Source organism: Ostrinia nubilalis, chromosome Z (assembly GCF_963855985.1).
Source record: "Ostrinia nubilalis chromosome Z, ilOstNubi1.1, whole genome shotgun sequence".
Taxonomy (NCBI): Eukaryota; Metazoa; Arthropoda; class Insecta; order Lepidoptera; family Crambidae; genus Ostrinia; species Ostrinia nubilalis.
Window position 1 is genome coordinate 3,739,082 of NC_087119.1, and position 25,050 is coordinate 3,764,131.

Genomic DNA, 25,050 nt, shown 5'->3' on the forward strand with positions numbered 1-25,050 from the left:
TTGTTTCAGTATTGTAATATAGTTTTGTATGTGCCAACAAATCTTCCTTTGTGCCGTGCCATCAGTGTAAAAGCTAACGCACAGCAAACCCTAATGTAACGTAGGCCAAATATTACTACAAATGTCATTTAAACAGTTGGTAACGGAGAAACAGTTATTTTTTCATAAATGTTTCGCTCAATAACCATTGTTACGGATAAATCGACTGTTTAGAGTAGGCCTTATTTACTAGATTGCCAAAAATTTGGTTTGTGTATGCGAGTTTTCAACGTTGCATTTTGTATAATGATGACTTTCCCGAGTGACGACGTGAAAGAGTGTAATGATTTCTACCAATTAGGTAGTTGGTGGATTTTTAATAAATAACACAATAAACATGTCATGTTTTTATTTTAACCATTAATTTGTACAATAATTCCTAATTTAAGCTTAATAATTAATTTTAAAATTAGCGTCTACAGGCTCAGTTCATGAAAACATGACCAGAAGAGTCTTGGTGAGTGACCTTATTTGTTTCAAATAACAATGCAATATTTTGTGGCGCATATTCTTGGTGCTATACATTCTGGTCGGGCTTTCCATCAGTTATATCTAGAGTTAACAACAACAGTCTGGTGGGTCTCAATCGACTTCTAGCTTCCTAAAGTTGCCGGTGAGGCCGCGCATGGCGTCGCCGACCGCGTCTGCGCCCGCGCACGTGTTGGCGCCGGCGCGAAGTGCGGAAATGGCGCCCTCTCGCGCCGCTTCGCTGTACATTTCAAGGCGGACCGCCATTTTGTCGTTCAGAAGCAGCGTGTCGCGTTTGCTGGCTAGCTCTTCCTTCCACAGTTCTGGAAAGATGGTGTAGGTTAGATTTTGCTGAATACGGAAATTAAGTTATCAGGTATAGCTTTTATTGGAGCACTAAATCCTCAGTAAACAAGACTCACATATCAGTAGAGTGGGCAAGCTACATCTGGGGATCCCAAATAGAACTCATTGTCTCTCTAGCTAAAATAAGGCGGTGAATTTATCAGCCGTGTGATAAAAAAATATCTCTTTTGAAAGAATAACAGTTTGAACGTCTTATTTTGCTTAAAAATTGAAGCCTGTGGATTCCATGGATATTGGTAAATAGTCAAGCTGAGCTGGTAGTACAGTTTTGAATAAGTACTTTGGACTACTAACCGATCATCTCCTTCATAGGCATAACACCGCCGTACTCCTGTGGCAACAGTTTCTTGTCGATCTCCACGTCAGCAGGGGAGCTGTACAGACGAACGCGCTTGCGGATTTTGTCTGAGATGAGCGCCATGCCGAAGTCGAGCGCGAACTTGACTGTCGGGTGTACGTTCACGCCGTAGATCTCTTTGTGTCTCATTGGGAGGGTACGCTAAAAAATAATAATTGATGTAATCAGTAAGTTTCAAAATGTGGCCGTGCAACATGTGGCACTTGTTGCATAGGTGTGAAAATTGCAGTAAGATGTGATGTTGACTAAATTATATAAATGTCTCGTACGTTTATAACATTTCTGTGTCCGGGTATTTCAAAATACATCCTACTGAAACTGGATCAAAAGATTGGACTCTACTTTTTAGGCTCGATAATCCAGCCAAACACCTTCATGGACCCGGCTGGAGGTCCCCAGATTTAATGCTTTGCTATAAATAACTCCAACCGTTTCTATCACTCTCAGTATCAAATAAGTACGACGATTCCGAGCTTCGTAAGGCCCGTTGCGATTGAGCCCTCAAAATAGAAGAAACAATAGCAAGGGTATTTCTTTTCATTATACGGATCGCAGGAATTAAGTCTGTATCAAAAGACAGTGCTGGTAGTCCGGTTCTTGTGGGAATCCATGGGGATCCATCCACCTTTGTCCAGCGTCCACTGCTGGAACCAGGGGGAGACCCCCGAAGTTCCTTCTCAGATTTTTGAGAGGAAAATATCGGCTTGCTCACTGTCAGAGCTATGTCAGATGGTTGCTTTTGTGGTTGGGGAGATATGAGATTTTCATTAGAAGGCTTAGGAAGTGGATGATTTAAGATTACGAAGGTTGAGATTGAGTCATAGGAGGAAAAGCTGAAAAGAACGAATAGGGGTTATAAATATGCGTCTTCATATACCTCTCCATTCTTCACGATCCTGACAGCCTCCTTGGGCGTGAACAACGTGAGGTGTGGGAAGCTGACGCCGCTGCCGTCCGCGTAGTGGACCAGCCCGCGCACCTGCGATTCCTCGTCCTCGAGCAGCGTCTCGTAACAGATGCCCATCACCCGGCACATGTCTTGGTTCGTGTATTTGTAAGGGTCGAAAACGCCTAGAGGGAGAAACAGTCAGTCTTTTCTCTAGCAATAGTGTGTTGCCCGTGGTCCTACTGTTCAGTCCTCATGATAGAACTACGGAAAATATAATACTCAAAACTCAATATTTTGCAGTGGTCCTACCATAATTTCTACGGGTGATTTGATTTCAAATGGGCTTATCCGTGAAGCTTCCAGTAGAACTAAACAGAAGGACCACCGGCGATGCATGACGTGGTCAACATGTTTAGTGCAGAAAAGTTGGAAAAGTGTTATTGACATGAATTTGGTATTGTCACAACGATAATTTTCAAGATTAAGTACAGAGGAATATTCTTCATTGCATTTGTTTTTTTTATGCATAAGTTAATTGCAGTTAACTTTGTGGGTTTAATGAAGATTCCGTCTAGTAGAATTCTTGTAACATACTTAGTTGGACAAACGGCAGCACGGATTGGTATTTTAGTAGGTAAATATAATTTACTTATGCATAGAGTTATTGTCTTCTTTGCCTATAAAATACTTAATATCACGGGCAAAGAGTAGGCAATGTTAATACAAGCTTAGTGAGTTTGTTTCAAGAAAGTGCTGTTAGTCAGGTACTCTTCTAGAAAGATTTGGTGTAGCGAAATGGGTGTCGGTAATATGGACTGAATGTGCTGTGAAGTGGAGATTAAATTATTTAATGGGCAATACTTACAATCCCTTTGTTAGCAATGATGACGTCAGTCCTGATGACGGTTTGGATGAATGCTTCCATATATATTTATGTCATAATATAGATTTTATACTTATAAATATTGACAAATAAATACACTTATGCTAATTTTATTCAAAAATATAAGTAACTTGCTTGATTATCCCAAACTTGCGTGAATTTAGTGTGGTGTTTAATTGAGAAAGTTAACTCTCTGTCTTGCAAGAAAGTCATGAGTTTTTCGGAGCTATCAAGATTATTCGGTAAGTTACGAATACATAAAAATACATACCTCGGAATAAGATACATAAAGTTTAAATACATATTTGTATAAATGGATGTAAGCATGAACGCTACAGGTAAAACCGGGGAAGTAAGGCATATCTACCAGGCCTGTATATGACAACACGACGACCGCCGGCGTCCTTGAAGGGACTGACAAAAATGTACCTGCAATGGATAATATATTAGTTATGTGGTAAACGTCATTTGATTACTTTCAGCAAGGAATTTACCGAACAATTAACGAACCTTATGGTAGTATAATGGAATTTACAGGACGGTTAAAGACGTTAACTATTTTTAGAAGAAAGAACATTTTAGTATTTATCTGTCTGACAACGACTTTTACACTCGTATTCTAAATCCTGAGGCACTTCAAAGTTATTTCTGCCATTTCGGGTCCAAGACTTTAACTTTTCATTATTATCAGCATTAATCCTTTAGTCTCCACTGTAGGAGGACGAATTTACCATAAGAAAACAGAGGATTTGGTCTATACTTTTGTCTAAGCCATGCGAATATTCCCGATTCAAGAACTGTTCCAGCAAACTCACCCCAGGTCGATAAGCTCCATCATGACTGGCAGTTTGTAGTCGAGCTGGTTGAAGGCGATGCCCCAGGACTGGCGCAGGAGGATGTACCTCTCAATGGCCTCTTGAGCCATCGGCACACTGAATTTCTTCGCTCGGAGGAAACGGAGGAGGAAACTTGAATCTGGAATTTAATGGACGAAATAGTAAGTGTTAATGATTACTTCATTATAAGATGTACTCATAAGATATTCTGTTTTTCGAACTGATTCAAGCCTGCTGCGAAAAGAGAGTTTCTTATAAATGCTTAGGTACTCTTTGTGAGTACTACTGGTACTACCACAGAATAATAATAAGTACTAGTACTACTTTATTATTATATTATCCAATGAATACCTACCCATTTCTCTGGGCACTGAGCATTTAAAAAAAAATGTAACTGGTCTGACACATGATTCAGAGTACTAGGTACCAAATAGCATGTGTCTGCATATCTGATCTGAATCATCTAATTAGACTGTGACGAAAAATATAGGACTTAACCATAATGATATCACAGAGATGGCGGGCGGAAAGCTGTATCCGCCTCCACAACCGACGTGAACGCCTCAACGTGACCACGACCGCTCTGCCATAAACGAATAATATCATAGAACTTAAAATAAATCTTACCCATCCTCACAGCCATGAATTTGGGGTTCTGCTCCATCCAGCTCCTCAAGGCTGTAAGCGCTTGGGACCTGGAGTTGTGAGTCTCCCGGAGCTGGTCCGAGGCGATCGCCTGCGTGTCTTCGGACAGCGGGCATTTGTACTCGTCGGCGGCGGTCAGGTACCGTTTGGTTAGACGTCGAGACATTGTCGTGGATCTGTAAAGAAAGAGTTTTGTTTGTATTGGGTGTTTCTGAAATTGGGTGGAGAAGTATTGTAGTTTTAACAAAGACTTGACTTAAGGTCCTATGTCCCCTAGATGGGGCAGAGGGCGTCCACAACAGTCCTCCATCGCGTTTGGTCTTGAGCTTCGCGTTTGATCTCGCTCCAAGTTTTAACAAAGTCCTTTAGGAAAAACTAGTTTTAACCAGAGAAAACGGGTTTTAACTGTAACATATCCATGTAAATTTGATGCGTTATGATAAGGATTACATGTGTTGAATGTCCAGGTACCTACAGGAACATGATGCCTCTTGTGTATTACAAATGTTTGTAAAATTTATCAAAGAAAATGATGCTGTAATTTGAGTTCCAAAAATGTGTAAATTCTATAGTCCGTTTTATTGTTTCATTGTCTCTGAAATGTGTGCTACAATTATGGCTACAATATATCAAACGTTCAGTACAATTCCTACAAGTGTGACATGAATATAAATAACTTGTACGAACAACCTCTAAAGGAACAATATTATTTGCTTCATAACAATACTTTGTAATTTTCTGCGTGTCATGGGCGCAAACAGACGCGTCCTCCCTGACATCCTCGTTACACAATGCACTTACAAAATATTGAGTTTGCATCTTCTACAAGGCGACGTGTTGCGTATGCCTTTGAGCACTATCTCGAAGTATTGTCTACATAATTGTTAAATGCTTTATGATGGCCCTAGAACAAAGTTCGTGAAATAACTTGCTTTTTAAAAATTCTTAGAAATCACTAAATGCTATTAAAATGGGTAATTTTAAGAATCATCGTCGCAGAAATAATAAATTACTTACTCGTAAAGTCTGTAGGCAGGCTATCAAAGACTATTATTAAAATACATGAGTATCTAGAATACCCGTTCAACCATCTCTTAAACGCGAAGCTAGAATTTTTGCGTTATTCAATTTACATACACTGAGTCATGCTAGGAAAATTCTGAAACTAAAACTAGCCTCATATTCATTGCGCACGCGTCTTTTCCAACTCAATCAACGGTAATCGCTCCGCTGTTTCAAATTGCAAATTGCCTGACCTTTTCTCTCACGAGATTGGGTTTGGGCGCAGCGCAACTATAGCGATACCCAATCGAGCAGTCCGGCAACTAGTGAGGCAACTGGTTGGGCAATGATATGATTTTTGATGTGTTATGTAAGACAACATTCGGGTATTACAATAAACGAACTGTTCTTGTGCTTTTTGTAATGGCATTGTATGCAGAGTAAACCGTTTGCTTAATTTATGTAAGACTGCTTATCTATGTAGATTTTTATTCCATCTGTTACGATTTTATTGTGTTGAGTGTTGCGTTCTTTTTATATTTGATATGTACAAACTTTATTTTATTGGGTAACTAACGAACGCAATATTTAATGGCATTTCAGACTCTGTTTAACTGCTATTTACTTACATGGGTGTCGTCGAGTCATTATTAAAGTTGATAGAGTCATGTCTATTTTTTGTTCAATTTTGATTGACTCTACCACTTTCATTATAATAATTATTGCTCTCGTCTTACTATTAACCCGAGCTTCACAATGTAAATTGCAAAAGGCTCACAGCGACCTATAAAATGCACTCAACGTGGCATTACAGTTACATAACAATTTACATGTTACGTTCACTATTGAAATTGAAATTATGAGTCTGGGTGGGTCAACCCTATTCATTGCTTAAGGGCCGGCCATTTGTCCATGGGTATAAAATACTAATAAGATGACGATATTTTCCATCTCTCATCACGTAATCATAGATTCTGAGATAGTGTCAAAGCGAGGAGAGGTAGGGCGACGTTTTCAGAATAGGTTAACAGTCTTTCTTAAGTAGTTAGTTCAGTAGATATTTAGCATATTAAAAGAATATGGCCAAAGCATCAGAAGTAATGGAACAAATCGTTACCAGTCTAAAATGGTGAAGATGAGTGTACCCCACATCGAGCAGTTCTTTCGTTCGTTTTAGCCAAATGATGTCCACTGCTGGATAAAGGCTCAATGATTTTACAATGACCGGTAAGCAAAAACCTCTCCTGATTTTCGCATGTGCTATGATCCATTTCTATAAACTTAAGACTGTCTTAAGTCATTACACCTAAGAATAGGTCACCTCCAGTTTCCTCTCCTCAGTGATAGCCAGCGGGCTGGGGGCGTGGGGGCGCCCCCGCCTGCATTGCACAGGTCACCACCATCGTCGGAATCGTCATCAATCGGATTCGGAACAGCTGTGTGCTCCCAGCTGCTCCTGTCACCCCCCGTCCTGGGGGCTTGTAGGGCCCGCCATGTAGGCGGGCAATCGCCGGGAGGGGCTGTGGTGGAGAAGACTTTGTCCGGAAACCCACAGTTTCCTCCCCCCACTTATGGCGACGGAGCACCGGGGTCTTTTTAGTGGGTATGGCTCGTCCTTCTGACTTGGTGAGCCCCACATAACCTACCCTGTCCCCGCAGGGTAGGTATGCGATTCAACGCATTTTTTCCCCGTAAAAAAAGGTAATTCTACTAATTATCAAGGTCTCTATTTTTAATGCCAGAAAGTAGAATAAGTTAGAAAGAAGATTATTACATCAGTCAGATACATCGACCTTTAGGTAAAAAGATTACGATCTCATCCGTCATCATTAAGAAACAGTTCGGTTAATGATGTCACAGAGGCAGTTTCCTAACTAACAAGTTCGGCCCAAAGGTTCTGTTGTAACGATGTCGCGGACAGAAGCAGCGTGTAACATACATCATATCTTTTGTTACATTCCAGTTACTGTTTGTTGCTCCGTATTCGGAAACTACGTCAAAAACTATAAGCATAGGATGAATTTTAACGGTCAGATCTCAGTAACATCAAAAAAGCTCTTATGACAAAAGTGATTATTTTACTATGATTTTCAATAAAGAAATAAATGTTACATATATGAAATGTTTCAATAAATAGGTCACTATATTAATTGATAATTTCGTTTCTTAAGCTACATGTTAAAATCTATTTTCGACTATCATGAGCATACAATAAGATGTTCTTCACTCAAGAACTTGTAGGGTTTCTAGATCTTTTGGGTTCATGTTAGATGATAATTTCATGTCTCTAAGTTTATGTAGTAGTTCTGTAAGTGATATTGAAAAGGTATTAAGTTTCGAAGTAACCTTCAGGGCTCAACGGAACAAACGCGTGTCCAATATGTAGCGATTGCGTTATTGGTAACCCTATAGGTGCGTGTGCGCAGCCGTGTCGCAAGTTAATAATCTTACGGCAGATTGTAATATGAAATTAGATTAATGTCATCATGAGTGTGGCCTGGATCCTGATTGCTACTATATTACTAAGAAATTTTGAAATGGTTTGCTATAATGCTATAACCTACTTCTAATCTACGAGTAATCTCTCTTCATAAATAGGTAGGTACTCGTACTCCAACTAATGCAGGTCATTGTGTTAATTATTATGAAACAATTTAAGAAGCTCTTTAGAAACATGAAATGTTATGACTGCTAGTTATAATATTTGCCAAGAATGTTTTATCTCTCTATTATTTGAAATACATCGCATTGCTTCGCGGTGTTAGTTTTAAGTAGTTCTCACGCATTATTTGATGTGGCATGTAGGTAAACCTATTGTTTTTGCTTTGTTACTGACCTTCGTTCTCACAAGATCATAACAAAATTATGTGAAAAGCACGCAAAGATCATGCGGAACCATTTCTAAGTTTCTGAGTGTATGCCTTTTTGATAAGACTTTTTATAAGTAGAGGTAGTTAACACCCTACACTTTTTAGTGAATTATTACACTGTAGGTTAGGGTCTACATGATTGATTTATAGCTACAAAACTATCTAACGCCCTGTCACGGTTAGAGGCTTTAGGAGCAGTGACATATTAGAATTTAGATTAGAAGTTAGATAAATAAAAGATAGATTTAAGTTAACAAGTCATTTATTACAATTTAGAGAAGTGAGAACTCTTAGGGAGTGGGTTGTCGAGCAAACTATCGTATCGCACGAGATTCGTCACCGGTGGTAGTATATTCAAACCACTGTCCTCGCTAGCATTGATGGTGATGTGGGTTGGTTCCTCGAGATGGTGAGCCCGCAGGGTCGTCGACGCGCCAGACGGTTAGGGACCGTACGCACTGTGGTGTAGGGCCACTTAGAGTGTGCGTACGGGCCGTCCGACACGACAGGCAGCTCTGCCGGGTTGAGGAGCCAGGTGGTGGTTTCGGTAGTGGTGAGATGGCCATTTGTAGTGAGGAGAAAGGTGAAGATGAAGGTGAAGATGAACCCCGGTAGCGGGGTTCACCAATACGCGATTACATTTTAGAGTTTTATAAAGTTACGTACATCGCGGGTCCGGCGGTGACGGACAGCGATACGTCCGTGCTCGCTAACGCTCTGGCTCGGACTACGAGACGCGGCGGGAGCATCGCGGCCGTAGGCGCGTCGCTTGCGCATGCATAAAAAACAGTCCGCCCGCTCGACAGAGAACAAAAGAAATCTCGAACGACTTGTTTCGCGCGGGTTTGCTTGTAGATTTATTATTTTATTTATTTTATTAGTGTAGAACAATATGAATTATTTAATTTAGTTATTTAGTTAGGTAGTTTACGTAGATTTAGATATTTTATTATTTAAGTACATTTATTTAGGTAGATAATAGTAATTAAATCAGAATTTAGATCTAAGATAAAGGTCAGTGGTAACGCTAACCGTTACATATCCCCCTTTTTACGGTAGGATTTTACCTAAGGAAAATCCGCTATCTCAACTGTACTAGCTAATCTTGAGTCTGACTAACAAAATAAACATTTTAGGTCTGTTTACTTGCAACCTGACGTACAGAGTATATGATTTTTAGTAGATCTCATAATACTCACAAGATTTATTAAGTTAAGATTTAGAGAAAGTCATAAGATAACTATAAATTAAATGAAGAGGTCGGAATATTATCTGTAGGGTAGACTACAGCTAATTACAAGTATGCGCAGTTGTTTAGCAACTGCTGCACCCAACAACTTCCTATCTTAAGTCCTAAGCAATGCAAAGAGGTACTTAGTAGAGTGTACCTTGCAATCCATTTTAGATGGTGCGTCAGACAAGACAGTTAAAAATAGTTTTAGACTTTATAATTAAGGTAGATTTTCAATTATAGGTTTAAGAGATATCAGTAGGTTAGATACGAGTAGGTCTAATAAATTGTTTATTTTTAGTAGTATTTACAATTTATTATTTAATTTAGTAGTTTAAATAGAAGTAACGTTTTCAGTTACAAGTTTAATTTATATTTTAGTTAGAATTACCGAGTGCGTAATATAAAAAAATACTAGGTAGGCGCGCGGGTGTGTGTTGCAAATTACACAATAAGACAGTAAGCATTACAATTTAGTTTAACAAAAGCAAAATCTATGTGTGGTAGATAGTGATTAAAAGTTAAATAATATTACCAAAGGTAGGTAGAATTTAGTTAATATTATAAAATGTAGGTAGATACATTTTAAATTTAAGAAAATTATAGTAGGTAGGTAGAATAGTGTAGCTATTCTCCACAAAAAATTACAAGTTTAGTACTACCACACAGAGATTACAATATTAGTTACAATCTTATAACTAAGTTATTTGAATGCCAACACCAAGAATAACCATTTATTACAAGTAAAACTCACTGGTAACGTCTCAAGTGCGATAGAATAGACCGGTATGGGCGCCAATGTCACGGTTATAGCTTTAGAGCCAAGTGACATAATAGAATTTAGATTAGAAGTTAGATAAATAAAAGATAGATTTAAGTTAACAAGTCATTTATTACAATTTAGAGAAGTGAGAACTCTTAGGGAGTGGGTTGTCGAGCAAACTATCGTATCGCACGAGATTCGTCACCGGTGGTAGTATATTCAAACCACTGTCCTCGCTAGCGTTGATGGTGATGTGGGTTGGTTCCTCGAGATAGTGAGCCCGCAGGGTCGTCGACGCGCCAGACGGTTAGGGACCGTACGCACTGTGGTGTAGGGCCACTTAGAGTGTGCGTACGGGCCGTCCGACACGACAGGCAGCTCTGCCGGGTTGAGGAGCCAGGTGGTGGTTTCGGTAGTGGTGAGATGGCCATTTGTAGTGAGGAGAAAGGTGAAGATGAAGGTGAAGATGAACCCCGGTAGCGGGGTTCACCAATACGCGATTACATTTTAGAGTTTTATAAAGTTACGTACATCGCGGGTCCGGCGGTGACGGACAGCGATACGTCCGTGCTCGCTAACGCTCTGGCTCGGACTACGAGACGCGGCGGGAGCATCGCGGCCGTAGGCGCGTCGCTTGCGCATGCATAAAAAACAGTCCGCCCGCTCGACAGAGAACAAAAGAAATCTCGAACGACTTGTTTCGCGCGGGTTTGCTTGTAGATTTATTATTTTATTTATTTTATTAGTGTAGAACAATATGAATTATTTAATTTAGTTATTTAGTTAGGTAGTTTACGTAGATTTAGATATTTTATTATTTAAGTACATTTATTTAGGTAGATAATAGTAATTAAATCAGAATTTAGATCTAAGATAAAGGTCAGTGGTAACGCTAACCGTTACAGCCCGTATTTACAAACATTACTATGAGGTCTCACAGTGCGCGTGGACGCACAGAGTGACACAAGAACCAATCACAGAGCTCTATTCAACGTTGTGCGTTCGATTTGCTGCTTCACTTAAGCAAGTATCGTTTGAGGAATTCGGGCGTAAGTGTTTAAGTCGAAATAAATATTATTCAAGTTACTAAACTTCTCATTAAATAAAGCACAGTCAAACTTTGTTTTACTGATGTTTCAAGTTTACTCAAAAACTACACGAAAAAGTGAGGTGACTCAGATAGCCCGTAACGAATAGTATGATTAAGGTCTAAAATTCTCTATCTCTACATTATAGACTAAGAGCTAGTGAACGCCAGACCTACGTCATTTTATAAAAGCTGAAAGTTTGTCAGCATAAAATATGCTCCCAATATAGGATATAATGTAGGTGAATTATGAAGTTTGGGTCATCGTGACTTTGGGAGCTACCCTAAAAAAACTGTCTGGCAAGGAGTTGGAACTGTCAAAACTGTCTGGCGTTCACTAGCTCTTCGTCTATTATTATGTAGGTATGTAGGTACTATGTTGGTGTTCCAGCCCAGAAATTATTTCAGCTCACGGTTGTGGTCTGCATAATCGAGATAATGAAAAATAAATTGTGCCCCATCTATGCGCTTGGGCAACTCAATTAGAGCGCAGGCGCGCGCGTTTCGTGTGAAGTGTTACTCAAGTTACTTAATGCCGGTGTAAAAATGTGTCTAAGATTAAATAATGTACAGTCAGATGCATATTGGAAAAAACAAGGAACATCAATTAGAAAGTATGCAGTACCTTTAATTGTTCTTTATTTGGACTGTTTTTTTGAGTTAGGTAGGTACCTTAATATCAATCCGTAGACCACAGAAGTTTTAATTTCGTACAGATTCTACATTTTCTGGAGGAATTTCATAAAATGCGGTCAAGATATGGTCCGTTTGACGTTTTGAACTCACAAAATCTTATTTTTTTGCTCTACTTCTCCGTCAAGTTGGATTAAAATAGGTAATAGGTAGGTAGCAATAAAAAATCCTAATAAAGACCTACAAATATGTAACCTATAATTATAAATCATAATACAAGTTTAAATGTAATTATACTATTTTTTTCTTTTTAAAGAAACTAGATGTGCCAATTGCGGTTGAACAGAAAAGTGGTTGTTTTATAGCAATGAAACGTAATCTGAGACGTAATAAAAATGTCTCGTTTCTTACATCATTTGCATGATTAGTAACTTGGCAATAAGATCTGAGTGTAACTGAATTAATTAAATTTAAAAAGATTTTGATTGCAATTAATTTTTCGTTACTGTGCTAATTAGCTAATTTGGGATCAATTGTAAAGCACTTAGGATTGTTTGATTTCGTCTTGAAAAGCCAATTAAATTACAAATTAGTGGTTTAATTAATTAAATATTGTAAAGAAATTGAAAATCAGAAGTAGGTAGATATGAACAATTTGGAAGTTTTGCATAGGTAAACGTAATTTAAAATTATCAGCAGATTTTTTGTGTTTGAATGTAACATTCAGCATTAATAACATTAATTTATTACAAAAAGCATGAACAAACTTTCAATCCAATAAAAAGTTACATTAAAAGTTAATTACTTAAATGAGATTTTACTGAAAGATCGCACAGCTCAAACATTTGCATCGCAAAGCACAATATTTTCCTAACTAACCACAAAATTTGCCTTTACCTAAAACGCAGAACTGAACATTTTAAAACTTTATTCCTTTGCCTAAAACAAAATAAAAAAAAACCACTCACTTGTCAAAAATTGCCGCCAAATCTCAACTGTGGTTCAGTCACAACAATCACTGGCGGGTATCTTTCGCGAAGCACCAAACCACACTGCTCACTGTGCCACTGGCGGTCCTTCTTTTGCTGCCCACTGAGGTAATCGCCACTACACAGTACCTTTACTCTTTCGGACACGCTATGCTTTTTAGCGAAGGCGCCAGGAGTCGCCAACATTTGCGGTTTGGGTTTGATGGAAAACTTATTTGGTTCACATGAAATTTCAAGAAATGATTAATGAAGAAAAATCCAAGGAATTTTCAAATTACTCTCATTTTATGGTTTGCCAATCAAATTGCAATAAGATCGTAATAATCGTGGTAATCGTCTACCTTTTACAGATTCATATAAAAAGTAAGTATAGAACTCTGGTTCTGTATCTGTATTTCTGGTATGAAATATAATAAAATAGCCTGTAGATAAAAGTACGTATGTATTATAACAACATCGATCCAAATTGTTTTAAAACATTCTCCTTCAAAAACAAAAAAGCAATCAACGGAATTTCATAATTTTTAAATTATTAAGAAAACCGCAGAATGTTCCACACCCCTGGTTTGTTTATGTGTTTCAGGCGTTACATAACGCTTCATAATAGTACAAATGATTAAGGTAGATGACCTTAATCACACTGTTTGGGCCGAAATTGACGAAAATCACGTATACGTAAATACGGTTATTGCCGTACGAACGTAAAGTTATTCAATGGAAGAAAAACCGCAAGTATTGCTGTACTCTATAGTTAAATATTACGAGACATTAAAATTCATGAATTGTGTTTGTGTGCCAAGATCGTTAAGTCGTATAACGTTGCATTTTTCAAATTGTACAGTTACTCATTCGTGAATATTGCTGTGTAAAGAATATTTATTATATCCTACCCCGTTCACCTATAAAAAAAATATCTTAAATTATCATAGGTTTCAACCAATTAAATATTTTAAATGAAAGCTCCTTCACAACTATTGGGTGATGTATTTCTTCATGTAAGGGAGAGCTTTCCTTCCTTACTTAGTTCATAATAATTGAATAATTTTGTTCGTCTAATGCCCGTTTTCACCATCAATCCCTAATTTTTATGTGACCCCTATAGTAAAACATAACAGGAATTTTGTTTTCAAAGGGGTCACTTGAAAGTTAGGGATTCATGGTGAAAACGGGCATAAAAAATTAAAACATAATAATCAGGTGTCCTATCACATTTGGAGTTATCATTGTTTCGTCAGTCAGAATCTTATAATCTTAAAAGAGCTTTTAGCATAGGAATCGGAAGTTACGGTATACTCGTATGTCTTACTTTATAATTATTTGCTTTGGTGTGTAGTATTGTAGTATGATTATAATAGCACATCATGTTACTAAAATGATCTGCGCAATAGTATGATCTTGATAGCTATGTAGAGTCCAATTAAACGTTACGTCGCGCCTCAACCACATAATAATAATAAGTACTCCTCAACGTTGTAAGAGATAGGATTTTTATGCACACGTCAACACTATAATTATTTACAAAGTAATGCAATTAATTACTCAAGTTACTTATTTCTCAAAGTTTAGACCTAGTTTAGTGTTGATCTTTTGTTTACTTAATGATTTGCTGCATACATTTTCTTGGGTCGAGATCATGTGTTTTGTATTTCTTAGCGCATGATTACCCCCTTACTAATAAAAAGTTACACAGTTGTTGAACACTGTTTTAAAATGACATCCATACTAAACGTCTCTTTAAAACACTGTTCAACGATCGTGTAAGTTTTATTAGTAGGGGGTTAGTAATTAAGTAAGATTAATTATAATAGTTTCAACATGCACACTGGAGAATGCATAAGCAGATGCATATGACTGAGTGTTATGCAACATTCATAAACAATTGCAATTTTGCAATAAAAATTGTCAACATATTGTCAAAGAGATTCAGGTCAAAGAGACATAGGAACAGTAAATAACAATGTTTTTCTGTAAATAATTATTTATTTATGAGTGCAGTGCAGTGAGAAACAAGACCATACAGCATTTTGAAATGTTCACATGAGATTAACGTTTAACGTTAAATCACCAATTTCCACATGCCCCACTTTCCAATTGTGACCTTCATCAGCTAAAATTACCTTAATTAGGAACACTTGGGACTAAAAACTGTGGTGTTAACAACGAGGCAATAAATAATGATGACTCTACTTATCCGTAGCTTTAAATTTAGATATTTTCAGCTACCTAAACTGAGATGGGTTAGAATGGGTTAGAATTACTTTCTGGATTTAAGTTACATGTCAAAATTAATTTAATATCGGTACTTGTTAAACAAATAAGTGAAAAGGGTATACGTTTTTCATATAATACTGAAAGAGAGAGAGGGATAACTCGATTACTTCACGATTATTATTATGTCACGGCGCTCGCGCAGCTGACCCACATTTGCGATGACGCATCATAAACCATTTTTAAATCTTACCTCTGTGTGTCTACCTTAGTTGACTGTATTTAAATTTAATGTTTCAAATTATTGATTGATTTAATCAAATTATTTGTGTCTTGTGTTTATCTCAGGTTGTTTTGTTAATATTGCATAGAACAATCTGACCATTATTTTATTCGGCATGAAGTAATTAAGTATTGCCAATCTTAATTATTCTACATAATATGATTGTCATAATAGAGTTAGTAATGACGTTTACAATTTATTCGCGTTGTTTGTTATTAAACGATATCATTAAAGCGCTAGAGACATGGCAATTGTTATTATAGCGAGAGTTTAAATAATTAAACATCTCACTGACAAAATGTATCAACCAAATACACATATTTTTTAAAATTTTATTAAATTTCTGTCATAGTAAAACTTCAAAGAAAATGAATTAAACATACATACCAAGCGCAAACGCGCGTCTTCCATTCATAAATACCAACCAAGACCAACATAATAGAGATTCTCTAAATTCAAAAACAATAAAATTTAACATAAATGCAGGAGGTCGGAAAAGAGGTATGTATGACATGAGATGAGAGTCCAAAAACAATAATTAATGTTATGTAGGACATAACTATGTATGTGTAGTGTCGTAGGAATGTCACAAGAATAGCGTAATTAACGAAATAATGTTTTTATTAAAGTAATTTTGATCAATTTTGATGCAGTTTTAGTACAGAGATAGATTTAAATAAGCAAGAAAGACGTTTTGTTTCAAAAGAAAATTAATTAAAGAGTCTGAAATAGAGAATGTATGTTAATAATGCATTATGGAATCATTTGTTGTGCTTTATGTCCAAATATATGAGACATAAATTAATCGTAATATTAAAGACTAGCTTTCCGCCCGCGGCTTCGCCCGCGTGGAATACTGTCTGTCACAGAAAAACTATATCGCGCGCGTCCTGTTTCAAAAACCTGGATAAAGACTATCCTATGTCCTTTCCCGGGCTCAAACTATATCCAAATTTCATCAAAATCGGTTCAATGTTTTAGGCGTGAAAGCAAGACAGACAGACAGACAGAGTTACGAGTACTTTCGCATTTATAATATAAGTATAGATTTTAAGAATTTTAAAAGATTTTTAGTCTAATCGTCAGTCAAAATTTTAAAACCGTATTTTCAGACTTTGAAAGAAACTGAAATCTACCAGCTTATTGATGATCAAGAAGAAATTCGTCTGTTTCTGAATGTCAAAACTAAGCTTTTGTAACTCCATTCTGATTGTCTGCGCCTCACGTGTGGGTGCCGGTTGGGCAAGCGTCATAGCCGGCAAGAAAGGCATTCTCTGAGCGGGCCAAGGTTACCCGTGGCAGAGGGCATTCACTTTTGGAGCTTCCAACGCAAAAAGTTTGGAGATGATCAATATTCATGATGAGCTCGCGAATATTCTTGCGTGCAGGGTTCCGTAATCTGAATTCAAATTGTTTGTTTTCAGAGTACTTGTACATTTGGGTTTGGGACACGTCCCAAATGAAAATTTTAACCACAAACTTTTTACAAAATACCTAATAGTATTTTTAATCGTACCAGTTTCTTGCTATGTAAATACAAATAAGTATTAGATGGAATTAAATGTTGTCACAACTACCAAACTGGTTAAAAAGACCAAAAAAATTTATAAAATGAACGTTAGCTAAACCTCTACCACAGCCATACGTACCCTAGAATCTTTTGAATAACAGAAATTATAAAATTTAGTTTCATTTTACATGCAAATAGACATCCAAAATTTATGCAGCATCTGTTGTGCGAATGATGCAACCAGAATGAGTTTAGTAAATTATACCCAAACAAAAATATCAAGGACACCTTAAACTTGGAGCCGTGGTAAAATTATCACAAGATATCTTCAAAAAACACAAACAACCAAATAAAAAATAATAATTACAGAGATTAATTTTTATTTTCAATTATAATACGATAAATAATTCATTGTGTCATTTTCCATAGCTATAAAAGCCAGGGTGATCGCCATCAGAACGATGAGGTATCGTTCATGCAATAGACTCCCAGTGTCAGTTTTCATAGTGTGGAGAGATTCCGCTGTCATTCTGAAACAGAAATCACGCAACCATTCGAACATCCATCATTCCACTTAGCTTAGGTCGGCTACACACGTTGGCATTACGATATTTATGATGACGTGACGTGAAAAATCGTAATTAATGTTATTTTATGTCAGATTTTTGCGCGTTGAGATCTCTTGTAAAGCAGGCACCACACGTTGGCGTTAGGATAAACGTGTGTTGCCGGTCTTACAAAAGATCTCAACAAGCAAAAAAAAATCCCACATGAAATGATGTTACGATTATATTTTCACATCATTTTATATTAGACACTTGACATCACTTTACAGTCAAAACTCGTAATCGATCAAAACCACTTTTGACTGCAAAAATCAGTCAAAAGTGGTTTTGACCAAGGGCGTTAGTCAAAATCACTTTTAAGTGCAAACGTAAGTGCGGTCAAAACCAAGCGATTATGAGTTTTGACTGTTGTAACATATTAAATCAAGACTTCAATTGGACCTAGCCAGACATGGTTTAGAGAAGTTACTGAGCTCTCAGAGCTTTGACAACGTGTTACCAGTAACCAGCGCAGTCTGAATCATGCTTCATAAAGTCAAGCGACAACAGGTGACTTGAACCGATTGGAAGTGCCCTCTCTCCAATTTAAAAATGCGTGACTACGGCATGGATTTTGATCCAGAGTTAAAAAGCTGTGATTTTTTAAATCTTGAAGATCCGTGACCGAGGTTCCAGTCTTTAGAGATCCGAGTCTGAGGTACTTGCAATATTAAATCTAGTAGTGGACTGCCATACTCAATACTCAATAGTTTATTGCTTCCATAATGTTTACAAAAGGTGGATGTTGGATGGCCGTGTTCTTACATAGTAGACTACTGCCCCTTTTCACCATCAATCCCTAATTTTTAAGTGTCCCCTATGGTAACATATAATAAGAATTTAGTTTTCATAGAGGTCACTAAAATTAGGGATTGATGGTGAAAACGGGCATAAATGACTGAAGATGATGATGAAAACAGCAGTGACGACTGACCGCTAGCACCGCTGCCTACTCGGGCGGCGGGCATCCATGACGATCTTGTACGCCTGCGCCGCGATCACCAGCATGAGCATGAACCCCACGGCGATGCACATGACGTCGCCGAAGCAGAAGTCCTGGCCGCAGGTCCATGACGTGCAGCACCCCTCCGCGGGATCATCCGTGTCACAACTGGCAACAACAGAGACAAACTGTGGTGATGATTGAAAATGACATATTTTCATTCCATTGTCATACTAATATTATAAAGAGGAAAACTTTGTGTTTGTTTGGTTGTAATGAATAGGCTCAAAAACTACTGGATCGTTTTTAAAAATTCTTTCACCATTTGAAAGCTACATTTTCTTCTTTTCTTTTCTTTTTTCAGCCAAATGACGTCCACTGCTGGACAAAGGCCTCCCCCAAGGTTTTCCACAATGAACGGTCCTGCGCTGCCCGCATCCAGGCTCTTCCCGCGACCTTTACCAGATCGTCGGTCCACCTAGTAGGAGGCCTGCCCACGCTACGTCTTCCAGCCCGTGGTCGCCACTCGAGAACTTTCCTGCCCCAACGGCCATCGTCTCTACGAGCTATGTGCCCCGCCCACTGCCACTTGATTTTAGCAATTCTGCGCTACATTATCCACGAGTAACATAGGCTAAATTTTATTTTGGAAAAACATAGGTTTCAGGGGTCAACGCGCGCGAAGCCGCGGGCGGAAAGCTAGTGTTAGATATACCCAGTAGCCTATCGACTTTTGTCGGCGATAGTTTGGTCGGGTTATTGATCAGATCAGTATGATATGTATAAACCTACGCACAGTACACCTATTTGACTCACGCACGCAAATTATGAGCTGACTAAACTATCGGCCGACTAACTGCAGTCTGCGGGAAGTCCTAAGGTCTTAAAACAATGAAAAAATATAAATACTCGGAACTAAACACTTCTCGGTCCCACAACAATTCCTGTGTAGCCAGGATCTACAACGTGACTGCTAATAATTGAACCCAGCCAGTGAAGGCTAAGAAGTCTGCAGAGATGTTAGAGCAGTGTTTTTCAATCTGTGGGTCGCGAAGCCTCTATCGCGCGGTCGCGGGGTCGCGAGAGGTCGTAAAAACTACCTCAGTAAAATATAATTATGCAAATGCATTAAAATGTTATATATGGATTGAAGTATTCGGTCCCTACAAACATCTTTTTAACATTATAAAATGCATGAAAAAAAAACGAACGGTCGGGGGGTCGCCAAATATTTTTTCATACTAAGGTCGTGTCATGAAAAAGGTTGAAAAACACTGTGTTAGAGCATATGTTCTATTTCATAATGTCAAAAATCAAATTGTCCATGATAGTCAGTCTGTAACTTACGGATCAACATTTTTTCTATAATTTTGTATCATCTAACAGGTTTCTACTAAGCTTCTAGGTAAAAATATCAAAGATTCATACAGAATAGCTTTTGTCAGCTCCTCGGCTTCTTTGGAAGGGATTTTCTTCAAACGACTGAACAAGATTGGCCACGATAACCTCCTTGCCCTGTAATTAATGTTTGTGAGTAGAATACTATATCGTAAGTTACAGAATAACTGTCATGGACTCCTCTAAGAAGTTACGAGCCCTTTTCATTGCAAAAATAAATGCGTTTTAAATCAATTAAAAAAGAGAGGGAGTTCCTTTTGTATGGGAAAGGGCCAAGCAAAGAAGAACAGGGGAGTTCCTTTCTTGCTAAATGCAGGCATTCATGATAGTAAAATCCAGGTGTTGTCTATTCTAGAGGTATGTTTGGTACATTTCCAATCACATTAAAGTATATTTCGATTTGTTGTTAATTCAATAACTTGTGATAGTGGTGAATAATCTTCAAAACATCGCGAATGAATGATTTGTAGCAAAATCTTATAGATGCTACATTTCCCAACGTCATTTTGTATCTACCCGCCATTTCGTATGCCGGGACATTGCTAAACAAAACATGAGATTGTTCACGCAGACGATTAGTGTGGTGCACGGCAACATGAACGCTCAAAACTCGGTTTTATATTTAGCAATCGTTATGTAACTGACCACTAATCTTGACCCCATGCAATAATATCAGCCACTGACACACATAATGTCTAAACTTATTTAAAACAGGCCTAAACCTGTTCTTGGGTACCTCGATTTTCTCGCACATTATAATAATTCCATGTGCTTAAGGGTCTGGAATGGAGTGTTCTTTTAATTGAATTATGAACACCTATGTAACATTTGCTACCTTTATGAGATTTATTGCGTAGGTATATTAAACCTATATTAAATAGAAACTGTCTCGGTCTAAACAAGTAAGTAGAATCTATATTAAAATGATCAAATTCACATGTAAATGCTCATGAAGTTTCGTAAATATGCAACAGATAAATATTTCTAAAACCTCAGAGTCTATACATGCAGTCGGCGCATTGCAGAGTAAAACGGACTAGCGAATCCGAATCCATTCTTAGTAAAAATTTAATTTTATATTGAGTCAAGTGCTTATTGCACATTCTTCGTTAGAACCCCCGTGAACATAAATTACTTTACCCATAAATGAGCGTGGACGTCTAAAACAATCATAATTTTTGTGCTTAAGATATTGTATGGTGTCGATATAAAACATTGTAACCATGCAATAAAGGTGTTGACCGGGTAAAAGTGACGTTCGTATTTAATCTCTACATTATCAATAAGGTGACAACAACGTACCAAATTAGACGTTATTGTCGTAATATACTCTGTTAAAAAGTGATCTGAATACATATATCTCCAATTTATTACTGCCTAGTTTACAGCTTAAGGTCAAGGTGCCCAAACGCAAACACCTCCGTTACATAAGAATATCCCACTCACATAACGAAACCAGTACATAATATTACCAACGTTGCGATACGCGGTTAAGAAATTGCTGACTCAAACCTCTATTGAGTTCTTTTTGCAATAGTATTCAACTAATTGTTATATTACCTCATTTTACAATGTTACGTAGTGTAAGGGCCACTGCATATTGAAGTACATTAAGGTATGAAAATATGGAAATTTTGTGTCTTTAAGAATTTCATGACGTCTCATTAGGAGTATGGTATTTTCTTGCGATTCAAAACATTTAACTGTTCGTTGGATCTGCCCTTAGAAAGTGGAACTTCTCTCACTTCTATTGGCAAAATCTTGGATAGCCAAGACCTTGCCAGGCATAGAGGTCGGCCATGATTATTACCGCGTAAAATTTAGTTTGTCACAGATCGTCATAAATTATAGCCTATATGTTAATTTGGGTTATAAACAATAATACTGTAAAGTTTCATCAAAATCCGTTCAGCAGTTTTTGCGTGAAAGAGTAACAAACATCCAGACATCCAGACATTCCACACAAACTTTCGCATTTATAATATTAGTAGGATACAAAGGATTACCTTGCCCTACCAGTAGATATTATGTTATTGTTTTTAATGAATAGCAGCAGAAAAATTGAGAATACCTAACTTTTATGTACTTACTATGCCTAGACACAATAAAATTCAACGACGACCAATCTGTATACGCGTTTACGTCTATTTTTGGCTGTATCAAAAAGGGCGCAACTGGTCCGCTGTATTATACTAAATCACAGGTAAAAGTGCCAGTGAAAATGCAGTTGTTTGTGTCCACAACAACAACAACAAGTGCCGCAACGACACGTAATTTAGAGTTCAGCTTGTTGGTTGTATTGTGTAAACGGTTAATGTCCAGAATGTGGATTTCTTCACCACTATGGACAAGAGCGTTTTCGAAACTGAATAGATTCCTTAAAATATTAAATTTTTGCTTAGAAATCATCCACTGAAAAAGAAAAGTAGTCCTCGATCATTCAGGGACATTGTACCTAACTCCAAAATACCATAAATCAATAATATTTTAATGATATCTTTTGAAGATCAAATTATCCATTAGGTTTGCTTGATGTTAACAATCTTTTCTCGTTTCTAAATTTATACTTTTTGTCTATCAATAAAATCTGGCTGCTACTTCAGCTTAACGATCTGCCTAATTTAATCAATTACGTGTTGATTCATTGATTGAATTACCTACAAATCCATTAGCCGTTTCTTGCACATTTTAAATTTTTTGTCGAATAACACTTACATTTTAAATCTAACCGAATTCAGTTAAAAACGACCGTAATAATAAATGTTACATATTTTAAGGAATGTCGAACGTCACTTATCGGAACTCTATCATCTCAGCCATCTTATCATTTGAGATATCGGCGCCAAAATATCTCAAAGGGATTTTCAGATGAAGCAAGATGTAGTAGACGATGTGTTAAGTAGGTGACTTCCATGCGAGAACAGGTCTACGTGCCATCGTGCTATTCAGAGCGCATTGATGGTAGATAAGAGATACTTTCACCCCTACATGCAGACAGCAATTACACATAATTAGCAATTCATTGCGTCTCAGTCCGCGAGTACTTTGCTGTCATATTTGATATTATATCCTCTAGGAATAGTGCTCTCATAACCTCACTCAGGACTGTGGTAATCTAGGTTAATGGTCTATGTCTGTTATAGCTCAGTCTATATGATTAATACGTATGTGAAAGAGCAATAGCGTGATTGAAGAATGTAACCAATAATAGAAATTAAATAATTACATATAACTTTTAAACTGAGCCGAGGTATGATTGAAATCTCAATAAATAACTTAAACGATAGCTAAAATGGAACTTATCTTACCTGTATACAACAATGTCATCCTTAGATTTTGACATTCTACAGCATACGGAGCGAAATGCTAGGACCAGGTCGATGAGCGTCTTGGAGTACATCTGGTGGGAACAAGAGACCTGCGCAATTCAAAAACTATAATTACTATTACATTATGCGATTATGCATGCAGCATGCTATCATTACAATTAATTTTTCGATAAAAAATTGTAAGCAAATTCTAATTTGCTTGCGACTCTACCATGTCGCTACTCTCTATCTAATATTCAATGTGTCCTCAAAAAATATCTTAAGAACTCTATTTTTTACTACAGTCATAGCGCATAACTGAATCGATTTATGCAGTAGTGAACCGGTGCAGGTCCATGTGACGTAATATAAGCTGACTCGACATACATGTCTGAAGTACATCTCAATTCCTGACTTACATTTTGATCTACCAAAAACCGTCCTGCACCTCTCCACTACCTTTTAAGATTCAGTTATCCATCATGCCCGTTGTAAAAGATAGAGACTAGAGACCGTTTATGTGGTAGATCCTAAATAAGTAGAGTAGCAAGTAATTTAGATAGATCAAAATTGTCTTTTTAACACTTGGGCCCATTTATCGTCCCGAAGCAGTGCAGTGGTAGAGTTAAAGCAATAAGGGGACGTGTAAAAGCTTTTTAAAAGCCTTTTTGCAACAAATAAATTACTTCTTTGACTCCTTACTTGCACAAAGTGTCATCCTTAGGAACTTTTATGTTACAATGTGACGTCCACGAAGCCGGAGGCGATGATGCGACAGGCCTGCGTGAGGAGGATGAGCAGGAAGGTGAAGGCCACGCAGATAAACACGATTTCCACCAAGTCGAATTGGTTGCAAAGCGAGGACTTTGGCGGGAACTCCGGTGGAGCCATGTTGAGAGCTGAAACATAAGTTTTACTCTTGGGTATCTTGGGATATTTTATGCTTCGATAATTTGGTCCAAATAAGAATCTGGTATTTGTCGCAATCATAGACACCATCGTGCATGCCGACTGCACGCATTTTTTGGCCGAACCTTCACAGCTAGGTGGAAAGGTGGTTCGAATTCACTTTTGTCTTCACTGGTCTACTCAGAAGACCATTATATCTCCCTCAAAATCACGCAAATCTTGACTCTAAGATAAATTGTTATGGGCAGAATACTTTAAGCTCTATCGCTACTTGTTACTTACCAGTTTATCAGTAAACAATTCTTTTAAGAAACCTCAGTGCTTTTGCCGTCAAAATAAGCGGAGGAGGCATACTCAATGAGTATGTTTCTGTAAAGAGAAGAAAGTGAGCAAGTTACAAAAGAATTATAAATAGAGGTTAGGTAATGAGTAACTTTATTTCTTGCAATAATTAAGTATTGGATAATTGGATTGCAGAATAGATGAAGCCAAACTTAGAAGCCAAATAACTCACTTACCTGATTGATTGTTGTCCATTTCATTTGAATATTGTTCCTACCAAAACTTGAATATTCCCGTCACTGTACATTTTTGTTAATATTTTTATAAACTTTGTAATTTGTTGTGTTTTTACTCAAAATTTAGTCGTTTACATTTTCCTCTCGGATGGCACAAACTTCAAAATGACAGGTATCAGGTGACATGTAACATTAAAAAGAAGTTTTTAAGAACAAAAAAAGTGTTTACTTGTTTACTTTTTATTCCTGAAAGAAGAATACGATGCCTCGTCCAGAAAATAATATTTATATATGTATCCTTTAGAAATA

The 25,050-nt window shown here is 37.4% G+C and overlaps 2 protein-coding genes across 3 annotated transcripts; both read right to left on the reverse strand.

Annotated features, from left to right (window-relative positions):
- Positions 1–373: 373 nt before the first annotated feature.
- On the reverse strand, positions 374–13,177 carry LOC135086943 (alpha-tocopherol transfer protein-like). Its single transcript, XM_063981768.1, has 7 exons — positions 13,039–13,177; positions 4,467–4,660; positions 3,819–3,978; positions 3,371–3,432; positions 2,109–2,302; positions 1,168–1,372; positions 374–830 (listed from the first exon to the last, which is right to left on the reverse strand). The coding sequence occupies exons 2-7, from the start codon at positions 4,648–4,650 to the stop codon at positions 622–624; spliced, it is 1,014 nt and encodes a 337-aa protein (XP_063837838.1). The 5' UTR covers positions 4,651–4,660; positions 13,039–13,177; the 3' UTR covers positions 374–621.
- A 4,246-nt stretch (positions 13,178–17,423) lies between these two features.
- Positions 17,424–24,914, reverse strand: LOC135086631 (uncharacterized). 2 transcript variants are annotated; one of them, XM_063981388.1, is made up of 7 exons: positions 24,742–24,914; positions 24,506–24,592; positions 24,017–24,213; positions 23,315–23,424; positions 20,037–20,123; positions 18,600–18,776; positions 17,424–17,590 (listed from the first exon to the last, which is right to left on the reverse strand). In XM_063981388.1, exons 4-6 carry the CDS (start codon positions 23,404–23,406, stop codon positions 18,602–18,604), a joined length of 354 nt encoding a protein of 117 aa, XP_063837458.1. In that variant the 5' UTR covers positions 23,407–23,424; positions 24,017–24,213; positions 24,506–24,592; positions 24,742–24,914; the 3' UTR covers positions 17,424–17,590; positions 18,600–18,601. The 2 variants fall into 2 exon arrangements, 1 of the variants encoding a protein (XP_063837458.1); XR_010260549.1 differs by lacking the exon at positions 20,037–20,123.
- Positions 24,915–25,050: the final 136 nt, after the last annotated feature.

Bases quoted from the DNA above. Each gene is read 5' to 3' on its own strand.
- LOC135086943 (XM_063981768.1), bottom strand. From the start codon at position 4,650: ATGTCTCGACGTCTAACCAAACGGTACCTGACCGCCGCCGACGAGTAC. The intron at 3,433-3,818 runs GTGAGTTTGCTG...TATCCATTGCAG, and splicing joins ATGGAGCTTATCGACCTGGG to GTACATTTTTGTCAGTCCCT. The intron at 2,303-3,370 runs GTAGATATGCCT...TTCTCCCTCTAG, and splicing joins TGTTGTCATATACAGGCCTG to GCGTTTTCGACCCTTACAAA.
- LOC135086631 (XM_063981388.1), bottom strand. From the start codon at position 23,406: ATGTACTCCAAGACGCTCATCGACCTGGTCCTAGCATTTCGCTCCGTA. The intron at 20,124-23,314 runs GTAAGATAAGTT...CATTAATTACAG, and splicing joins GATGACATTGTTGTATACAG to GGCAAGGAGGTTATCGTGGC. The intron at 18,777-20,036 runs GTATGAATCTTT...TGTTGTTGCCAG, and splicing joins GAGCTGACAAAAGCTATTCT to TTGTGACACGGATGATCCCG.